The sequence below is a fragment of the Salvelinus namaycush genome, unplaced genomic scaffold (genome assembly GCF_016432855.1).
Source record: "Salvelinus namaycush isolate Seneca unplaced genomic scaffold, SaNama_1.0 Scaffold3664, whole genome shotgun sequence".
Lineage (NCBI taxonomy): Eukaryota > Metazoa > Chordata > Actinopteri > Salmoniformes > Salmonidae > Salvelinus > Salvelinus namaycush.
The window spans coordinates 1-22,526 of NW_024060635.1; the positions used below are offsets into that span (position 1 = coordinate 1).

The 22,526-nt window shown below is 39.8% G+C and overlaps 1 protein-coding gene across 1 annotated transcript; it reads right to left on the minus strand.

Annotated features, from left to right (window-relative positions):
* Positions 1 to 5,880: 5,880 nt before the first annotated feature.
* LOC120040601 (villin-1-like) lies at positions 5,881 to 18,936 on the minus strand (the record flags this gene model as incomplete). Its single annotated transcript, XM_038985688.1, has 6 exons — positions 18,933 to 18,936; positions 18,579 to 18,679; positions 11,568 to 11,705; positions 10,423 to 10,581; positions 8,602 to 8,781; positions 5,881 to 6,026 (listed from the first exon to the last, which is right to left on the minus strand). Coding segments are annotated over exons 1-6 (728 nt in total), but the record flags the coding sequence as incomplete, so codon positions are not given.
* Positions 18,937 to 22,526: the final 3,590 nt, after the last annotated feature.

A 22,526-nucleotide genomic window follows, 5' to 3' on the forward strand; every position in this document is an offset into this window, starting at 1 on the left:
TCTAGTGTCATCCTAGTTGTAGTATCATCCTAGTTCTAGTGTCATCCTAGTTCTAGTGTCATCCTAGTTCTAGTGTCCTCCTATTTCTAGTATCATTCTAGTTCTAGTATCATCCTAGTTCTAGTGTCTTCCTAGTTGTAGTATCATCCTAGTTCTAGTGTCATTCTAGTTCTAGTGTCATCCTAGTTCTAGTGTCCTCCTATTTCTAGTATCATTCTAGTTCTAGTATCATCCTAGTTCTAGTGTCCTCCTATTTCTAGTATCATCCTATTTCTAGTATCATCCTAGTTCTAGTGTCATCCTAGTTCTAGTATCATCCTAGTTCTAGTGTCATCCTAGTTCTAGTGTCATCCTATTTCTAATATCATTCTAGTTCTAGTATCATCCTAGTTCTAGTATCATCCTAGTTCTAGTGTCATCCTAGTTCTAGTGTCATCCTAGTTCTAGTGTCCTCCTATTTCTAGTATCATCCTAGTTCTAGTATCATCCTAGTTCTAGTTCCTATTTTCTAATAATCATTCTAGTTCTAGTATCATCCTAGTTTTCTAGTATCATCCTAGTTCTTAGTGTCATACTAGTTCTAGTGTCATCCTAGTTCTAGTGTCCTCCTCATTTCTAGTATCATCCCTCAGTTCTAGTATCAGTCCTATTTCTAGTGTCCTTCCTAATCTTCTAGTATCATCCTATTTTCTAGTATCAATCCTAGTTCTAGTATCATCCTAGTTCTTAGTATCATCCTAAGTATCTAGTGTCATTCCTAGTTCTAGTGTCACTCCAGTTCTAGCTCGTCAGCCTATTTCTAGATTCATTACCTTAGTTCTAGGTATCATGCCTCGTTCTAGTATAATCCTCTTTCCTAGTATCATCCTCAGTTATCTAGTTATCATCCTAGTTCTAGTATCATCCTAGTTCTAGTATCATCCTAGTTCTAGTATCATCCTAGTTCTAGTGTCATCCTAGTTCTATTTCTAGCATCATCCTAGTTCAATTATCATGCTAGCTCTTGTATCATTCTTGTTCTAGCGTCATCCTAGTTCTAGTTGTCGTCCAAGTTCTAGTTGTCATCCTATTTCTAGCATCATCCTAGTTCTTGTGTCGTCCTAGTTCTGTCATCATCCTAGTTCTAGTGTCATCCTTTTTCTAGCATCATCCTAGTTCAATTATCATGCTAGCTATAGTATCTTCCTAGTTCTAGTGTCTTCCTAGTTGTAGTGTCATCCTAGTATCATCCTAGTTCTAGTGTCATCCTAGTTCTAGTGTCTTCCTAGTTCTAGTGTCATCCTAGTTCTAAATCTAGTATCATCCTAGTTCTAGTTCTAGTATCATCCTAGTTCTAGTGTCTTCCTAGTGCTAGTGTCATCCTAGTATCATCCTAGTTCTAGTTCTAGTATCATCCTAGTTCTAGTGTCTTCCTAGTTGTAGTATCATCCTAGTTCTAGTTCTAGTATCATCCTAGTTCTAGTGTCCTCCTATTTCTAGTATCATTCTAGTTCTAGTATCATCCTAGTTCTAGTGTCATCCTAGTTCTAGTATCATCCTAGTTCTGGTATCATCCTAGTTGTAGTATCATCCTAGTTATAGTATCATCCTAGTTCTAGTGTCTTCCTAGTTGTAGTATCATCCTAGTTCTAGTATCATCCTAGTTCTAGTTCTAGTATCATCCTAGCTCTAGTGTCCTCCTATTTCTAGTATCATTCTAGTTCTAGTATCATCCTAGTTCTAGTGTCCTCCTATTTCTAGTATCATCCTAGTTCTATTGTCATCCTAGTTCTAGTAACATCCTAGATCTAGTATCATCCTAGTTCTAGTATCATCCTAGTTCTAGTGTCATCCTAGTTCTAGTGTCATCCTAGTTCTAGTATCATTCTAGTTCTAGTATCATCCTAGTTCTAGTATCATCCTAGTTCTAGTATCATCCTAGTTCTAGTATCATCCTAGTTCTAGTATCATTCTAGTTCTAGTATCATCCTAGTTCTAGTATCATCCTAGTTCTAGTATCATCCTAGTTCTAGTGTCATCCTAGTTCTAGTATCATCCTAGTTCTAGTATCATCCTAGTTCTAGTATCATCCTAGTTTTAGTATCATTCTAGTTCTAGTATCATCCTAGTTCTAGTATCATCCTAGTTCTAGTGTCATCCTAGTTCTAGTATCATCCTAGTTCTAGTATCATCCTAGTTCTAGCATCATCCTAGTTATAGTATCATCCTAGTTCTAGTGTCATCCTAGTTCTAGTGTCATCCTATTTCTAGTATCATCCTAGTTCTAGTGTCATCCTAGTTCTAGTGTCATCCTAGTTCTAGTGTCATTCTAGTTCTAGTATCATCCTAGTTCTAGTGTCCTCCTATTTCTAGTATCATTCTAGTTCTAGTATCATCCTAGTTCTAGTGTCCTCCTATTTCTAGTATCATCCTAGTTCTAGTGTCATCCTAGTTCTAGTAACATCCTAGATCTAGTATCATCCTAGTTCTAGTATCATCCTAGTTCTAGTGTCATCCTAGTTCTAGTGTCATCCTATTTCTAGTATCATTCTAGTTCTAGTATCATCCTAGTTCTAGTATCATCCTAGTTCTAGTATCATCCTAGTTCTAGTATCATCCTAGTTCTAGTATCATCCTATTTCTAGTATCATTCTAGTTCTAGTATCATCCTAGTTCTAGTATCATCCTAGTTCTAGTATCATCCTAGTTCTAGTGTCATCCTAGTTCTAGTATCATCCTAGTTCTAGTATCATCCTAGTTCTAGTATCATCCTAGTTCTAGTGTCATCCTAGTTCTAGTATCATCCTAGTTCTAGTATCATCCTAGTTCTAGTGTCATCCTAGTTCTAGTGTCATCCTATTTCTAGTATCATCCTAGTTCTAGTATCATTCTAGTTCTAGTATCATCCTAGTTCTAGTATCATCCTAGTTCTAGTGTCATCCTATTTGTAGTATAATCCTAGTTCTAGTGTCATCCTAGTTCTAGTATCATTCTAGTTCTAGTATCATCCTAGTTTTAGTATCATTCTAGTTCTAGTATCATCCTAGTTCTAGTATCATCCTAGTTCTAGTGTCATCCTAGTTCTAGTATCATCCTAGTTCTAGTATCATCCTAGTTCTAGCATCATCCTAGTTATAGTATCATCCTAGTTCTAGTGTCATCCTAGTTCTAGTGTCATCCTATTTCTAGTATCATCCTAGTTCTAGTGTCATCCTAGTTCTAGTGTCATCCTAGTTCTAGTGTCATCCTAGTTCTAGTGTCATCCTAGTTCTAGTATCATTCTAGTTCTAGTATCATTCTAGTTCTAGTATCATTCTAGTTCTAGTATCATCCTAGTTCTAGTATCATCCTATTTCTAGTGTCATCCTAGTTCTAGTGTCATCCTATTTCTAGTATCATCCTAGTTCTAGTATCATTCTAGTTCTAGTATCATCCTAGTTCTAGTATCATCCTAGTTCTAGTGTCATCCTAGTTCTAGTATCATCCTAGTTCTAGTATCATCCTAGTTCTAGTATCATCCTAGTTCTAGTGTCATCCTAGTTCTAGTGTCATCCTAGTTCTAGTATCATCCTAGTTCTAGTATCATCCTAGTTCTAGTATCATCCTAGTTCTAGTATCATCTTAGTTCTAGTGTCTTCCTAGTTGTAGTATCATCCTAGTTCTAGTTCTAGTATCTTCCTAGTTCTAGTGTCCTCCTATTTCTAGTATCATTCTAGTTCTAGTATCATCCTAGTTCTAGTGTCATCCTAGTTCTAGTATCATCCTAGTTCTAGTATCATCCTAGTTCTAGTATCATCCTAGTTCTGGTATCATCCTAGTTGTAGTATCATCCTAGTTATAGTATCATCCTAGTTCTAGTGTCTTCCTAGTTGTAGTATCATCCTAGTTATAGTATCATCCTAGTTATAGTATCATCCTAGTTATAGTATCATCCTAGTTCTAGTATCATCCTAGTTCTAGTATCATCCTAGTTCTAGTATCATCCTAGTTATAGTATCATCCTAGTTGTAGTATCATCCTAGTTCTAGTATCATCCTAGTTCTAGTATCATCCTAGTTCTAGTATCATCCTAGTTCTAGTATCATCCTAGTTCTAGTTCTAGTATCATCCTAGTTCTAGTGTCCTCCTATTTCTAGTATCATTCTAGTTCTAGTATCATCCTAGTTCTAGTGTCCTCCTATTTCTAGTATCATCCTAGTTCTAGTGTCATCCTAGTTCTAGTATCATCCTAGATCTAGTATCATCCTAGTTCTAGTATCATCCTAGTTCTAGTGTCATCCTAGTTCTAGTGTCATCCTATTTCTAGTATCATTCTAGTTCTAGTATCATCCTAGTTCTAGTATCATCCTAGTTCTAGTATCATCCTAGTTCTAGTATCATCCTAGTTCTAGTATCATCCTATTTCTAGTATCATCCTAGTTCTAGTATCATCCTAGTTCTAGTATCATCCTAGTTCTAGTATCATCCTAGTTCTAGTGTCATCCTAGTTCTAGTATCATCCTAGTTCTAGTATCATCCTAGTTCTAGTATCATCCTAGTTCTAGTGTCATCCTAGTTCTAGTATCATCCTAGTTCTAGTATCATCCTAGTTCTAGTGTCATCCTAGTTCTAGTGTCATCCTATTTCTAGTATCATCCTAGTTCTAGTATCATTCTAGTTCTAGTATCATCCTAGTTCTAGTATCATCCTAGTTCTAGTGTCATCCTATTTGTAGTATAATCCTAGTTCTAGTGTCATCCTAGTTCTAGTATCATTCTAGTTCTAGTATCATCCTAGTTCTAGTATCATTCTAGTTCTAGTATCATCCTAGTTCTAGTGTCATCCTAGTTCTAGTATCATCCTAGTTCTAGTATCATCCTAGTTCTAGCATCATCCTAGTTATAGTATCATCCTAGTTCTAGTGTCATCCTAGTTCTAGTGTCATCCTATTTCTAGTATCATCCTAGTTCTAGTGTCATCCTAGTTCTAGTGTCATCCTAGTTCTAGTGTCATTCTAGTTCTAGTATCATCCTAGTTCTAGTGTCATCCTAGTTCTAGTATCATTCTAGTTCTAGTATCATCCTAGTTCTAGTATCATTCTAGTTCTAGTATCATCCTAGTTCTAGTATCATCCTATTTCTAGTGTCATCCTAGTTCTAGTGTCATCCTATTTCTAGTATCATCCTAGTTCTAGTATCATCCTAGTTCTAGTATCATCCTAGTTCTAGTGTCATCCTAGTTCTAGTATCATCCTAGTTCTAGTATCATCCTAGTTCTAGTGTCATCCTAGTTCTAGTGTCATCCTAGTTCTAGTATCATCCTAGTTCTAGTATCATCCTAGTTCTAGTATCATCCTAGTTCTAGTATCATCCTAGTTCTAGTATCATCTTAGTTCTAGTGTCATCCTAGTTCTAGTATCATCCTAGTATCATCCTGGTATCATCGTAGTTATAATGTCATGGTAGTTCTAGTATCATCCTATTTCAAATCAAATTGTATTTGTCACATGCGCCGAAGACCTTACAGTGAAATGCTGACTTACAAGCCCTTAACCAACAATGAGAAGTTCTGAAGAAAAACGTGTGAAGTAAAAAATAGATAAGTCAAAAAAATAAGAAAATAAAAGTAACAGTAAAATAACAATAGCATCAGTGAGAATAAAGTGGGTACCAGTACAGAGTCAATGTGCGGGGTCACCGGTTAGTCGAGGTAATTGAGCTAATACGTACATGTAGGTAGAGTTAAAGTGACCTTATAGTATCATCCTAGGTCTAGTATCATTCTAGTTATATTATCATCAGTCTGTGTGTACCGTGTCATCAGTCTGTGTGTACCGTGTCATCAGTGTGTGTGTACCGTGTCATCAGTCTGTGTATACCGTGTCAGCAGTGTGTGTGTACCGTATCAGCAGTGTGTGTGTACCTCTTGTCGCAGGTGTAGGGGGCCTTCCCTCCCAGAGCCACCCAGAACTCAGCAGGCTCCTGTCCCTCCATAACAACCTGTTTATCCTGCCTGGACAGAACGTCTGCCACAGCCTTCGCCATCTCTCTCTCATCGCCACTACAACCCTGAGACACAACACATACAGGCATATGTCACACACAATACAGATACATGAAAACTGATCCCTCCTCTGCTCTTTAAGTGATAATGCCCGAGAAGCCGTTGTTTGGAGGATATATTGGCACGGGTGTTGTTAGGACCGAGACAAAGTCGAGGACTGGAAAACAGTGCCAATATATCCTCCAAACGCCGGCTTCAAGGGCATTTTCATTTTTATACAACGGGTGAACAACATATTCAAATAATGATTGGCATATTTGTATTAAAAACATTATTTTGATGAATTTATTCACACTTTAATCCTTCCACAATATATAGTCCCGATACAAATCTAGGGTTGCTACCCAAGCTGGCTTGTTGTTCGTTCTATCGGTTTGGTTACTAAAGACGAGACCCAGTCGTTCGGCCTTTTTGTTCTGTATCTGTGGACGCGACCCAGTCGTTCGGTCTAAATGTTCCATTGCCATACTGGCTGGCAACGTTCTTATCCCTTGCTTGCTAGCTAGCCAACTACGGCTAACTTACGGTCACGTCAAAAAGTGCAACCAGAATAACAGCAAAGTTGCCGCATTTGCACTTGTTTAAGCTGTTTTCTAGGGACATGTATTTGGACACATCCATAACAGTGCGCTAATAAGGAGCGAGTTCGCCTGGCGTAGAAAATGTGTTCTCTCGTCAGGACACTGTTGTTCAGAGGAGCTAGCCAACAACACAGCAAACACGATCGCTTCAAACTGAAGTTGGAAAGACTGCAAACTAGCAGCCCTTCATTTTGGTTTTCCTGTTTTCGATTGCCATTTCCTTGTATAAATGATGCCAGCTGATTCATGAGTTCGACTGGCTGAGAAACGCTGCCTGCCTGTTTGTCTCGTCCCAACTCCTGACACGTTCATTACTATGGAAGAGCTGGAGATCGACGTTGAATATTGAAACTATGTTGCAAATGTCGATTTATTCAAATCTCCTGTCACGCCGTGATCTGTTTCACCTGACCTTGTGACTGTGTCCGCCCCCTCCAGATGTCTCTAATTTTCCCTGGTGTATTTATCCCTGTGTTTCCTGTCTCTCTGTGTCAGTTCGTCTTGTACGTTCAAGTCAACCAGCGTGTTTTTCACGTGCTCCTGCTTTTCTATTCTCTTACTAGTCCTCCCGGTTTTGACCTTGGCCTGTTTTTCTGGACTCCATTCCTGCCTGCCTGACCATTCTGTCTGCCCTGCCCTGACCTCGAGCCTGCCTGACCATTCTGTCTGCCCTGCCCTGACCTCGAGCCTGCCTGACCATTCTGTCTGCCCTGCCCTGACCTCGAGCCTGCCTGACCATTCTGTCTGCCCTGCCCTGACCTTCGAGCCTGCCTGACCATTCTGTCTGCCCTGCCCTGACCTCGAGCCTGCCTGACCATTCTGTCTGCCCTGCCCTGACCTCGAGCCTGCCTGACCATTCTGTCTGCCCTGCCCTGACCTCGAGCCTGCCTGACCATTCTGTCTGCGCTGCCCTGACCTCGAGCCTGCCTGACCATTCTGTCTGCCCTGCCCTGACCTCGAGCCTGCCTGACCATTCTGTCTGCGCTGCCCTGACCTCGAGCTAGCCTGACCATTCTGTCTGCCCTGCCCTCACCTCTAGCTTGCCTGCCATTCTGTACCTCTGAACTGGTTTTGACCTTTTGCCTGTCCACGACCATTCTCTTGCCTACTCCTTTTGGATATAAATAAACAACTAAGACTGTAACCATCTGCCTCCTGTGTCTAAATAAGAAATATGAGATAATGTCTAGATGCTTTTTATAGTGGAGATCAAGTTTATAAATTGCCTGGCTGGGCTGATGGATTGCGTAGTCAGATGGATCAGAGTGAATAGGCTTTTTAACGTCATAGATTTATCCGGTGGTAACTTGTGGAATAGACACCAGCTGGATTGCGGTTTTAACATATTAGCATTCAGGATTAGACCCTTCCGTTATATAATCCCTGTCAAACATAGTACCTTGCCGTACCACGGGTAACAGTATAGTACCTTGAAATACCACAGATAACCATGTCTGACCTTTCCGTACCACAGGTAACAGTGTAGTACCTTGCCGTACCACAGGTAACAGTGTAGTACCTTGCCGTACCACAGGTAACAGTGTAGTACCTTGCCGTACAATAGGTAACAGTGTAGTACCTTGCCGTACCACAGGTAACAGTGTAGTACCTTGCCGTACAACAGGTAACAGTGTAGTACCTTTCCGTACCACAGGTAACAGTGTAGTACCTTGCCGTACAACAGGTAACAGTGTAGTAATTTTCCGTACCACAGGTAACAGTGTAGTACCTTGCCGTACCACAGGTAACAGTGTAGCACCTTGCCGTACAATAGGTAACAGTGTAGTATCTTGCCGTACCACAGGTAACAGTGTAGTACCTTTCCGTACCACAGGTAACAGTGTAGTACCTTGCCGTACCACAGGTAACAGTGTAGCACCTTGCCGTACAATAGGTAACAGTGTAGTATCTTGCCGTACCACAGGTAACAGTGTAGCACCTTGCCGTACAATAGGTAACAGTGTAGTATCTTGCCGTACCACAGGTAACAGTGTAGTACCTTGCCGTACCACAGGTAAATCGTGTGGTCAGTTTTTAGCAGGAACACATCGTTGGTGTTGAGTGATGAGGAGCGGGCTGGGACCTCAGTAGCCCTGGTGTTCATCTCATGAGTCCCTCGAACCTGGAACAGTCTGGCTCCTGGGCCTGGGTTAGTCACCCCCGCTCTGCCTGTACCCCCCTGCACACACACACACACACACACACACACACACACACACACACACACACACACACACACACACACACACACACACACACACACACACACACAAACAAAACAATCATCTTAAAGGGATAGTTCATCCAAAATCTAAATTTGAGTGACATTTCCCTTTCCTTGAGATTTGTCTGAAGGTCCATGGCGACAGAATCCACAATAATCCATGATTTGCTTCTGTCGTTTTTTATGAAGTTTCAGCTTGCAGTGCAGCTTTGCTAACATCGCTTCTCCTGGAACCACTGATGAAACCTAGTGACGCTAACATGCTAACATCGCTTCTCCTGGAACCACTGATGAAACCTAGTGACGCTAACATGCTAACATCGCTTCTCCTGGAACCACTGATGAAACCTAGTGACGCTAACATGCTAACATCGCTTCTCCTGGAACCACTGATGAAACCTAGTGACGCTAACATGCTAACATCGCTTCTCCTGGAACCACTGATGAAACCTAGTGACGCTAACATGCTAACATCGTTTCTCCTGGAACCACTGATGAAACCTAGTGACGCTAACATGCTAACATCGCTTCTCCTGGAACCACTGATGAAACCTAGTGACGCTAACATGCTAACATCGCTTCTCCTGGAACCACTGATGAAACCTAGTGACGCTAACATGCTAACATCGCTTCTCCTGGAACCACTGATGAAACCTAGTGACGCTAACATGCTAACATCGCTTCTCCTGGAACCACTGATGAAACCTAGTGACGCTAACATGCTAACATCGCTTCTCCTGGAACCACTGATGAAACCTAGTGACGCTAACATGCTAACATCGCTTCTCCTGGAACCACTGATGAAACCTAGTGACGCTAACATGCTAACATCGCTTCTCCTGGAACCACTGATGAAACCTAGTGACGCTAACATGCTAACATCGCTTCTCCTGGAACCACTGATGAAACCTAGTGACGCTAACATGCTAACATCGCTTCTCCTGGAACCACTGATGAAACCTAGTGACGCTAACATGCTAACATCGCTTCTCCTGGAACCACTGATGAAACCTAGTGACGCTAACATGCTAACATCGCTTCTCCTGGAACCACTGATAAAACCTAGTGACGCTAACATGCTAACATCGCTTCTCCTGGAACCACTGATGAAACCTAGTGACGCTAACATGCTAACATCGCTTCTCCTGGAACCACTGATGAAACCTAGTGACGCTAACATGCTAACATCGCTTCTCCTGGAACCACTGATAAAACCTAGTGACGCTAACATGCTAACATCGCTTCTCCTGGAACCACTGATGAAACCTAGTGACGCTAACATGCTAACATCGCTTCTCCTGGAACCACTGATGAAACCTAGTGATGCTAACATGCTAACATCGCTTCTCCTGGAACCACTGATGAAACCTAGTGACGCTAACATGCTAACATCGCTTCTCCTGGAACCACTGATGGAACCTAGTGACGCTAACATGCTAACTTCAGGCTGGTGACAGAAGTAAATCATGGATTATTGTGGATTCTGTCACCATGGACCTTCAGACAAAACTCAAGGAAAGGGAAATGTCACTGAAATGTCACTCAAAAATCTCTTTCAGATGAAGGACCATGTCACCAGAAGAAAGATGATCGCACCTCAAAGATGATGAGTTTTCCTTTAAAGATGGCCAGGAAGTGACGCGGCTCTTTTCCCATGACCACCCTGACTTGGACCGGCACTCCGCTGTACTTGTTGTCCATGGCAACGGCCTGATAGGCAGACGATGTGATCTCATCCTGAGTAGCATGGCGACCCTGCACCGTAAAACCAAGACACACGTCAGTCACACACACCCAGCACAACACACAGGTAATTGAACTATAAACTGACTAGTCTCATCTTCTAGTGATTAATAAACGATACACTGACTAGTCTCATCTCCTAGTGATTAATTAACTAGTCACTGACTAGTCTCATCTCCTAGTGTTTAATTAACTATACACTGACTAGTCTTATCTCCTAGTGTTTAATTAACTAGTCACTGACTAGTCTCATCTCCTAGTGATTAATTAACTATACACTGACTAGTCTTATCTCCTAGTGATTCATTAACTAGTCACTGACTAGTCTCATCTCCTAGTGATTAATTAACTAGTCACTGACTAGTCTCATCTCCTAGTGATTAATTAACTATACACTGACTAGTCTTATCTCCTAGTGATTAATTAACTATACACTGACTAGTCTTATCTCCTAGTGATTCATTAACTAGTCACTGACTAGTCTCATCTCCTAGTGATTAATTAACTAGTCACTGACTAGTCTCATCTCCTAGTGATTAATTAACTATACACTGACTAGTCTTATCTCCTAGTGATTAATTAACTAGTCACTGACTAGTCTCATCTCCTAGTGTTTAATTAACTATACACTGACTAGTCTCATCTCCTAGTGATTAATTAACTAGTCACTGACTAGTCTCATCTCCTAGTGATTCATTAACTATACACTGGCTAGTCTCAGGAGCACAGACTATCAACGTTGACCAACACTATAATGCTGGAAATCAAGGCATTATATATAGACTGAAGAAGACATGGTCAGAACCTGTTGTCAGTGTCTTACCTGCCACATGTAGAGTATGTCTTACCTGCCACATGTAGAGTATGTCTTACCTGCCACATGTAGAGTATGTCTTACCTGCCACATGTAGAGTATGTCTTACCTGCCACATGTAGAGTATGTCTTACCTGCCACATGTAGAGTATGTCTTACCTGCCACATGTAGAGTATGTCTTACCTGCCACATGTAGAGTATGTACTGCAGCTTGTTAGCTCTCTTGTAGGTGTAGAGCACCAGGTAACAGTCTCCTCCGTAGAACTGACCGAACGAGCTGGGGTGGAGCTCTCTCAACTCCAGGTTCTCTATACGCCAGATCTGGACAAAGACCATTGCAAGTTTAAGTAAGTAATTGTGGGAGTAGGTGTTTGGTATTTTATTTGGATCCCCGTTAGGTGTTGCAAAAGCAACAGCTACTCTTCCTGGCGATCCACACAGAACATGAAACATGACATAATACAGAACATTAATAGACAAGAGCAGCTCAAGGACAGAACTACATACATTTAAAAAAGGCACACGTAGTCTACATATCAATGCATACAAACTATCTAGGTCAAATGGGGGAGAGGCGTTGTGCCGTGAGGTGTTGCTTTACCTGTTTTAAACCAGGTCTGCTGTTTATTTGAGCAATATGAGATGGAAGGAAGTTCCATGCAATAAGGGCTCTATATAATACTGTACGTTTTTCTTGAATTTGTTCTGGATTTGGGGACTGTGAAAAGACCCCTGGTGGCATGTCTGGTGGGATAAGTGTGTGTCAGAGCTGTGTGTAAGTTGACTTTGCAAACAATTTTGTATTTAACACATGAATGTTTCTTATAAAAAGAAGAAGTGATGCAGTCAGTCTCTCCTCAACTCTTAGCCAAGAGAGACTGACATGCATAGTATTTATATCAGCCCTCTGATTACAATGAAGAGCAAGACGTGCCGCTCTGTTCTGGGCCAGCTGCAGCTTAACTAGATCTTTCTTTGCAGCACTCGACCACACGACTGGACATAATCAAGATGAGACAAAACTAGAGCCTGCAGGACTTGCTTTGTGGAGAGTGGTGTAAAAACAATCTATTTACAACAGACAGACCTCTCCCTATCTTTACAACCATTGAATCTATATATTTTGACCATGAAAGTTTACAATCTAAGGTGACACCAATTAATTTAGTCTCCTAAACTTGTTCAACAGCTGAGGTCTAGAACTTAGGGAATGATTTCTACCAAATACAATGTTCTTAGTTTTAGAGATGTTCAGGACCAGTTTGTTACTGGCCACCCATTCCAAAACAGACTGCAACTCTTTGTTAAGGTTTTCAGTGACTTCATTAGCTGTGGTTGCTGATGCATATATGGTTGAGTCATCAGCATACATGGACACACATGCTTTGTTTAATGCAAGTGTCAGGTCATTTGTAAAAATATAAAATAGTAGTAGGCCTAGAGAACTACCCTGCAGTACACCACACTTTGTAGGTCTGCTGTTAGAACCAGTAAAGGCCGCTTCACCACTCTTGGGTAGAGGAATTACTTTGGCTTCCCTCCAGGCCTGAGGACAAAGACTTTCCTCTAGGCTCAGATTAAAGATATGACAGATAGGATTGGCTATAGAGTCAGCTACCATCCTCAGTAGCTTTCCATCTAAGTTGTCAATGCCAGGAAGTTTGTCATTATTGATCGATAACAATACTTTTTCCACCTCTACCACACTAAGTTGACAAAATTCAACATTACAATGCTTTTCTTTCATTACTTGTTTTTTTACGCATGAATATGATGACTCATTGTTTGTTGTGGGCATTTCCTGCCTAAGTTTGTCCACTTTGACTGTGAAATAATCATTAAAATAATTGGCAACATCAAATGGTTTTGAGATGAATAATTATCTGATTCGATGAAAGATGGAGTTGAATGTCTTTCTGACCATAATTTCATTTAAAGTACTCCACGGTTTTTTCACATCATTCTTTATATCATTGATCTTGGCTTCATAATACAGTTTCTTCTCATTTTTGTTGAGTTTAGTCACACAATTTCTCAATTTGCAGTAAGTCAACCAGTCAGATGTGCAGCCAGACTTATCAGCCACTCCTTTTGCCCCATCTCTTTCAACCATACCGTTTTTAAATTCCTCATCAATCCATGGAGCCTTAACAGTTCTAACAGTCAGTTTCTTAACAGATGCACATTCATCAATAATTGCAAGAAGCAATTTCGTAAATTAATCAAGTTCAGTGTCTGGATGCTCCTTATTAATCACATCAGACCAACAAATATTTTTAACATCATCGCCATAAGAGCCATAAGAGCAAAATCGTATACACTATTTTAGGCCCAGCTGTTGGAACTTTGTCTTTCCTGGATATTGCCACTATTTTGTGATCACTGCATCCAATGGGTACGGATACATCTTCAGAACAAAGTTCTACAGTATTAGTAAAGATGTGATCAATACACGTGGATGATCTTGTTCCTGTAATGTTTGTAAACACCCTGGTAGGTTGATTAATAACCTGAACCAGATTGCAGGCACTGGTTACAGTGAGAAGCTTCCTCTTGTTAAACACCCTGGTAGGTTGATTAATAATCTGAACCAGATTGCAGGCACTGGATACAGTGAGAAGCTTCCTCTTGAGTGGACAGCTTGATTAAAACCAGTCAACATTCAAGTCCCCAAGAAAGTAGACCTCTCTGTTTACATCACATACACTATCAAGCATTTCACACATATTATTTAGATACTGACTGTTAGCACTTGGTGGCCTATAGCAACACCCCAAAATAAAAGGCTTTAGATGTGCCAAGTGAACCTGCAACCACAACACTTCAATAACACTTAACATAAGATCTTCTCTAAGCATTACAGGGATATGGCTCTGAATATATACAGCAACACCTCCCCCATAAGCATTACAGGGATATGGCTCTGAATATATACAGCAACACCTCCCCCATAAGCATTACAGGGATATGGCTCTGAATATATACAGCAACACCTCCCCCATAAGCATTACAGGGATATGGCTCTGAATATATACAGCAACACCTCCCCCATAAGCATTACAGGGATATGGCTCTGAATATATACAGCAACACCTCCCCCATAAGCATTACAGGGATATGGCTCTGAATATATACAGCAACACCTCCCCCATAAGCATTACAGGGATATGGCTCTGAATATATACAGCAACACCTCCCCCATAAGCATTACAGGGATATGGCTCTGAATATATACAGCAACACCTCCCCCATAAGCATTACAGGGATATGGCTCTGAATATATACAGCAACACCTCCCCCATAAGCATTACAGGAATATGGCTCTGAATATATACAGCAACACCTCCCCCATAAGCATTACAGGGATATGGCTCTGAATATATACAGCCACACCTCCCCCATAAGCATTACAGGGATATGGCTCTGAATATATACAGCAACACCTCCCCCATAAGCATTACAGGGATATGGCTCTGAATATATACAGCAACACCTCCCCCATAAGCATTACAGGGATATGGCTCTGAATATATACAGCAACACCTCCCCCATAAGCATTACAGGGATATGGCTCTGAATATATACAGCAACACCTCCCCCATAAGCATTACAGGGATATGGCTCTGAATATATACAGTAACACCTCCCCCATAAGCATTACAGGGATATGGCTCTGAATATATACAGCAACACCTCCCCCATAAGCATTACAGGGATATGGCTCTGAATATATACAGCAACACCTCCCCCATAAGCATTACAGGGATATGGCTCTGAATATATACAGCAACACCTCCCCCATAAGCATTACAGGGATATGGCTCTGAATATATACAGCAACACCTCCCCCATAAGATATGGCTCTGAATATATACAGCAACACCTCCCCCATAAGCATTACAGGGATATGGCTCTGAATATATACAGCAACACCTCCCCCATAAGCATTACAGGGATATGGCTCTGAATATATACAGCAACACCTCCCCCATAAGCATTACAGGGATATGGCTCTGAATATATACAGCAACACCTCCCCCATAAGCATTTCTGTCTCTTCTATAGATGTTATGTCCTTGTATTGCTACTGATGTATCATCAAATTAATTATCTAAGTGAGTCTCAGAAATGGCTAATATATGAATGTTATCTGATGTTAGCAAGTTATTGATTTCATGAACCTTATTTCTCAGGCTACATATATTAATATGGGATATTTTCAGCCCTTTCCTGAGTAGCTTATCAGAGATAGACATAATATGGAAAAGAAAGAGAAAAACTGTACATTCAGCAGTCCATTAATCAGTTGGTGTGTGTGTGTGTCTGTGTGTGTGTGCTGTGGGGTTCAAGCTACGAACCCATAGGCTTAGCTCTCTCATCCCTTCCAGGCTTCTGGGAGGGAGGGTGGACAATGAGCCTGTCATGTAAGAAATGTCTCCACGCGCTCTGGCAGCTTTTATGGCTGGGATCAGATCTTTCCTCTTCTGGCGCACAGCTTCAGGATAGTCCTCGTTGAGGAAGATGTACATTACCAGTCAAAAGTGTTGACACACCTACTCATTCAAGGGTTTTTCTTGATTTTTTTGTATTTTCTACATTATACAATACTAGTGAAGACTGCCAATCTATAAATTAACACATATGGAATCATGTAGTAAACAAAAAAGTGTTAAACAAATCAAAATATATTTTATATTTGAGATTCTTCAAATAGCCACCCTTTGTCATGATGACAGCTTTGCACACTCTTGGCATTCTCTCAACCAGCTTCATGAGGCAGTCACCTGGAATGCATTTCAATTAACTGATGTGCCTTTTTCTAAAGTTCATTTAATTTCTTTCCTTCTTAATGTGTTTGAGCCAATCAGTTGTGTTGTGACAAGGTAGGGGTGGTATACAGAAAATAGCCCTATTTGGTAAAAGACCAAGTCCATATTATGGCAGGAACAGCTCAAATAAGCAAAGAGAAACGACAGTCCATGATTACTTTAAGACATGAAGGTCAGTCAATACGCAACATTTCAAGAACTTTTATCATCAAGCGCTATGATGAATCTGTCTCTCATGATGACCACCACAGGAGAGGAAGACCCAGAGTTTCCTCTGCTGTGGAGGATAAGTTCATTAGAGTTAACTGTACATCAGATTGCAGCTCAAATAAATCCTTCACTGTCACGGCTGTCGTCTTCCTCCTCGTCCGAGGAGGAGAAGTTTGAAGGATCGGAGGACCAATACGCAGCGTGGTAAGTGTTCGTCATTTTAATGGAAAAAACTGAACACTACAAAAACAACAAAGAAACAACCGTGAAGCTAAATACCAATCGTGCTGACACAAACACTACACATAGACAATCACCCACAACCCACAATGACAAAACAGGCTACCTAAATATGGTTCCCAATCAGAGACAACGCAAAACACCTGTCTCTGATTGAGAACCATATCAGGCCAAACACAGAAACAGACAAACCAGACATACAACATAGAATGCCCACTCAGATCACACCCTGACCAAACAAAACATATAAACATACAAAGCAAACTATGGTCAGGGCGTGACATTCACAGAGTTCAAGTAACAGACACATCTCAACATCAACTGTTCAGAGGAGACTGTGTGAATCAGGCCTTCATGGTTGAATTGCTGCAAAGAAACCACTATTGAAGGACACCAATAATAAGAAGAGACTTGCTTGGGACAAGAAAGACGAGCAATGGACATTAGACTGGTGGAAATCTGTCCTTTGGTCTGATGAATCCAAATTTGAGATTGTTGGTTCCAACCTCTGTGTTTTTGTGAGACACAGAGTAGGTGAACGCATGCTTTCCGCATGTGTGGTTCCCACCGTGAAGCATGGAGGAGGAGGTGTGGTGGTGCTCTGCTGGTGACACTGTCAGTGATTTATTTAGAATTCAAGGCACACTTTACCAGCATGGCTACCACAGTATTCTGCAGCAATACGCCATCCCATCTGGTTTACGCTTAGTGGGACTATAATTTGTTTTTCAACAAGACAATGACCCATAACACACCTCCAAGTTGTGTAAGGGCTATTGGACCAAGGAGAGTGATGAAGTGCTGCATCAGATGACCTGGCCTCCACAATTACCCATCCTCAACCCAATTGAAATGGTTTTGGATGATTTTGAAAGCAGGGTGAAAGAAAAGCAGCCAACAAGTGCTCAGCATATGTAGGAACTCATTCAAGAAAAGCATTCCTCATGAAGCTGGTTGAGAGAATGCCAAGAGTGTGCAAAGCTGTCAACAAGGCGAAGGGTGGCTACTTTGAAAAATCTAAAATATATTTTGATCTGTTAAACACTTTTTGGTTTACTACATGAGTTTTTATGTCTTCACTATTATTCTACAATGTAGAAAATAGTAAAAATAAATGAAATTCCTTGAATGAGTAGGCGTGTCCAAACCTTTGACTGGTACTGTACGTTCCTCTCAAGTTCTTGGCTCTTTCCAGAACAGCTGCCTTGTCCTTGAACTCAGGAACTTAACCGTACTCCTGCTGGCTTTGGTCTTTGTCAGGGTAGCAACGTAGTTTACACTGTTACTCCTCGCAGTTCCAGACAGGGCAGGTCACAGGGAAGATTGAAAACAACAAACAGCAGTGATCTAAACAGCCATAAACCAGGGACAATCCGTGATCCCAGCCACAATGGCTAACCGCATCGCGGGCTGCGTTCTCAAGAAAACCTTGCTAGCTTGATAGGCCAAATAGCTCCTCAAACTCGGCTGGCAGGATCACTTATTTGAAGTTCCGTTTAGTTTCAGTTAGTTTTCAGACCTGATTTGTTAGTTTTTATTTAGTTTTAGTCGTATAAAAATATTTCTATTTGGTTTTTAAATGATTTAGTTTCAGTTTTAATGTTCGGACAGATAGCACGTGTGGGAGGCCAGGAGACATTTGGGTTGTATAGTTTAAACATATAGTTCAAACAACTTTAACAGCAGTCCAATGTGTTTTAACATTTTAACATTAGTAGTACATGTAAGGAGAATCAAGTTAGCTACCTAATCATTTATGTTTGAAACTTCGCCCTCTCCTGGCAGCACTTACTTCATATATTTAGTTGCTTGAAATCCCCCAAAAGATTAAACTCAATTGAAAACAATATTAGATTTTTGCCCAAATTAAAAGATAACAAATAATAGCCTTGGTGTGGGCATGAGTGTGTCTCACCTGAACCTGTCCAGAGGCGTCGTCCACCATGCGTTGCTGTGCTGCCAGTTCAGGACGAGCATGAAGCTCCATCACATCAAACTTCACCTGCTCAACCTTAGCTACAGGACACAATGGTGTTGAGATGGAACAACAAACCTAAACATCTATGACCAGGGTTGATAAGGATGGATTTACAGTGTACAGAAGTTACTCATTGTAAATAAGTTGTTGTTTAGTTAGTTACCCATCATCTTTGTTTCCTGTAGCTAGTTACAGCACCTTCAGAAAGTGTTCAGACCCCTTTGCCTCTTGCACAATTTATTGTGTTACAGCCTGAATTTAAAATGGATTAAATATATTTTTTTCTCTCACCCATCTACACAACAATAAGTGTATTTTTCCGGGTGTGAGCGTGCAGGACAGAGGAATAGCAATTCTTACACTATTGTTCTAAATTCAATCACCTTCTTCATCCTCATCATTCAGTTCTTTGAAATTCAATTTTGAATTGTCAATTATCAGTTTCTATTTGCTTTATGTCGCCCAGTCATTGTCAGTTAGAGACACATTAGCGCCTTGGGACCTAAAAGCATAATCAGTGCTCTAATTCCCCCTTGTGGTGGTCTGGAGTAATGAAGTAGTGATGCAGGGTACCGTACTAAACCACAAATTACCTCTAAGTCCCGCAAAACTTTAAGTTGAGCAAACACTGTACCTATCTTGGCTAGTTAATAGTAGTTACCTACCTTGTTTAGTTAGCAATAGTTACATATATTGGTTAGTTAAGAGTAGCTACATATCTTGTTTAGTTAATAGTAGTTACCTAATTGAGTTAGTAGTAGTTACCTATATTGGGTAGTTAAAAGTATTTACCTACTTAGGTAGTTAGTTAGATAGTTAGTTAGTAGTTACCTTTCTTGGTTTGTTAATAGTAGTTACCATGACTGTAGAGTAGAGTAGTAGTTACCTATCTTGGTTTGTTAATAGTAGTTGTTATTGTTTTGTTTAGTTAATAATAGTTACCTATCTTGGCTAGTTAATAATAGTAGGTATCTATCTTGGCTAGTTAATAGTAGTTACCTATCTTGGTTAGTTAGTAGTAGTCACCTATCTTGTTTAATTAGCAGTCGTTACCTATATTGGCTAGTTAATAGTAGTTACCTATGGTGGCTAGTTAATAGTAGTTACCTATATTGGCTAGTTAATAGTAGTTACCTATGGTGGCTAGTTAATAGTAGTTACCTATCTTGGCTAGTTAATAGTAGTTACCTATGGTGGCTAGTTAATAGTAGTTACCTATCTTGGCTAGTTAATAGTAGTTACCTATTGTGGCTAGTTAATAGTATTCACCTATGTTGGCTAGTTAATAGTAGTTACCTACCTTGGCTAGTTAATAGTAGTTACCTATGGTGGCTAGTTAGTAGTCGTTACCTATATTGACTAGTTAATAGTAGTTACATATCTTGGCTAGTTAATAGTAGTTACATATCTTGGCTAGTTAATAGTAGTTACCTACCTTGGCTAGTTAATAGTAGTTACCTATGGTGGCTAGTTAGTAGTAGTTACCTATCTTGACTAGTTAATAGTAGTTACATATCTTGGCTAGTTAATAGTAGTTACATATCTTGGATAGTTAATAGTAGTTACCTATCTTGGCTAGTTAATAGTAGTCACCTATATTGGCTATTTAATAGTAGTTACCTATCTTGGCTAGTTAGTAGTCGTTACCTATCTTGGCTAGTTAATAGTAGTTACCTATCTTGGCTAGTTAATAGTAGTTACCTATCTTGGCTAGTTAATAGTAGTTACCTATCTTGGCTAGTTAGTAGTCGTTACCTATCTTGGCTAGTTAATAGTAGTTACCTATCTTGGCTAGTTAGTAGTCGTTACCTATCTTGGCTAGTTAATAGTAGTTACCTATCTTGGCTAGTTAATAGTAGTTACCTATGGTGGCTAGTTAATAGTAGTTACCTATCTTGGCTAGTTAATAGTAGTTACCTATGGTGGCTAGTTAATAGTAGTTACCTATCTTGGCTAGTTAATAGTAGTTACCTATTGTGGCTAGTTAATAGTATTCACCTATGTTGGCTAGTTAATAGTAGTTACCTACCTTGGCTAGTTAATAGTAGTTACCTATGGTGGCTAGTTAGTAGTAGTTACCTATCTTGACTAGTTAATAGTAGTTACATATCTTGGCTAGTTAATAGTAGTTACCTATCTTGGCTAGTTAATAGTAGTTACATATCTTGGCTAGTTAATAGTAGTCACCTATATTGGCTATTTAATAGTAGTTACCTATCTTGGCTAGTTACTAGTCGTTACCTATCTTGGCTAGTTAATAGTAGTTACATATCTTGGCTAGTTAATAGTAGTTACCTATCTTGGCTAGTTAATAGTAGTTACCTATCTTGGCTAGTTAGTAGTCGTTACCTATCTTGGCTAGTTAATAGTAGTTACCTATCTTGGCTAGTTAATAGTAGTTACCTATGGTGGCTAGTTAATAGTAGTTACCTTTCTTGGCTAGTTAATAGTAGTTACCTATGGTGGCTAGTTAATAGTAGTTACCTATCTTGGCTAGTTAATAGTAGTTACCTATTGTGGCTAGTTAATAGTATTCACCTATGTTGGCTAGTTAATAGTAGTTACCTACCTTAGCTAGTTAATAGTAGTTACCTATGGTGGCTAGTTAGTAGTCGTTACCTATCTTGACTAGTTAATAGTAGTTACATATCTTGGCTAGTTAATAGTAGTTACATATCTTGGCTAGTTAATAGTAGTTACCTATCTTGGCTAGTTAATAGTAGTTACCTATCTTGGCTAGTTAATAGTAGTCACCTATATTGGCTATTTAATAGTAGTTACCTATCTTGGCTAGTTAGTAGTCGTTACCTATCTTGGCTAGTTAATATTTGTTACATATCTTGGCTAGTTAATAGTAGTTACCTATCTTGGCTAGTTAATAGTAGTTACCTATCTTGGCTAGTTAGTAGTCGTTACCTATCTTGGCTAGTTAATAGTAGTTACCTATCTTGGCTAGTTAGTAGTCGTTACCTATCTTGGCTAGTTAATAGTAGTTACCTATCTTGGCTAGTTAATAGTAGTTACCTATGGTGGCTAGTTAATAGTAGTTACCTATCTTGGCTAGTTAATAGTAGTTACCTATGGTGGCTAGTTAATAGTAGTTACCTATCTTGGCTAGTTAATAGTAGTTACCTACCTTGGCTAGTTAATAGTAGTTACCTATGTTGGCTAGTTAGTAGTAGTTACCTATCTTGACTAGTTAATAGTAGTTACATATCTTGGCTAGTTAATAGTAGTTACATATCTTGGCTAGTTAATAGTAGTTACCTATCTTGGCTAGTTAATAGTAGTTACCTATCTTGGCTAGTTAATAGTAGTCACCTATATTGGCTATTTAATAGTAGTTACCTATCTTGGCTAGTTAGTAGTCGTTACCTATCTTGGCTAGTTAATAGTAGTTACATATCTTGGCTAGTTAATAGTAGTTACCTATCTTGGCTAGTTAATAGTAGTTACCTATCTTGGCTAGTTAGTAGTCGTTACCTATCTTGGCTAGTTAATAGTCGTTACCTATCTTGGCTAGTTAATAGTAGTTACCTATCTTGGCTAGTTAATAGTAGTTACCTATGGTGGCTAGTTAATAGTAGTTACCTATCTTGGCTAGTTAATAGTAGTTACCTATGGTGGCTAGTTAATAGTAGTTACCTATCTTGGCTAGTTAATAGTAGTTACCTATCTTGGCTAGTTAATAGTAGTTACCTATCTTGGCTAGTTAATAGTAGTTACCTATCTTGGCTAGTTAATAGTAGTTACCTATGGTGGCTAGTTATAGTTAGTTTACCTATCTTGGACTAGTTAATAGTAGTTCACATATCTTGGCTAGTTATAGTAGTTACCTATCTGGCTAGTTAATAGTAGTTTACCTATCTTGGCTCGTTAATAGTA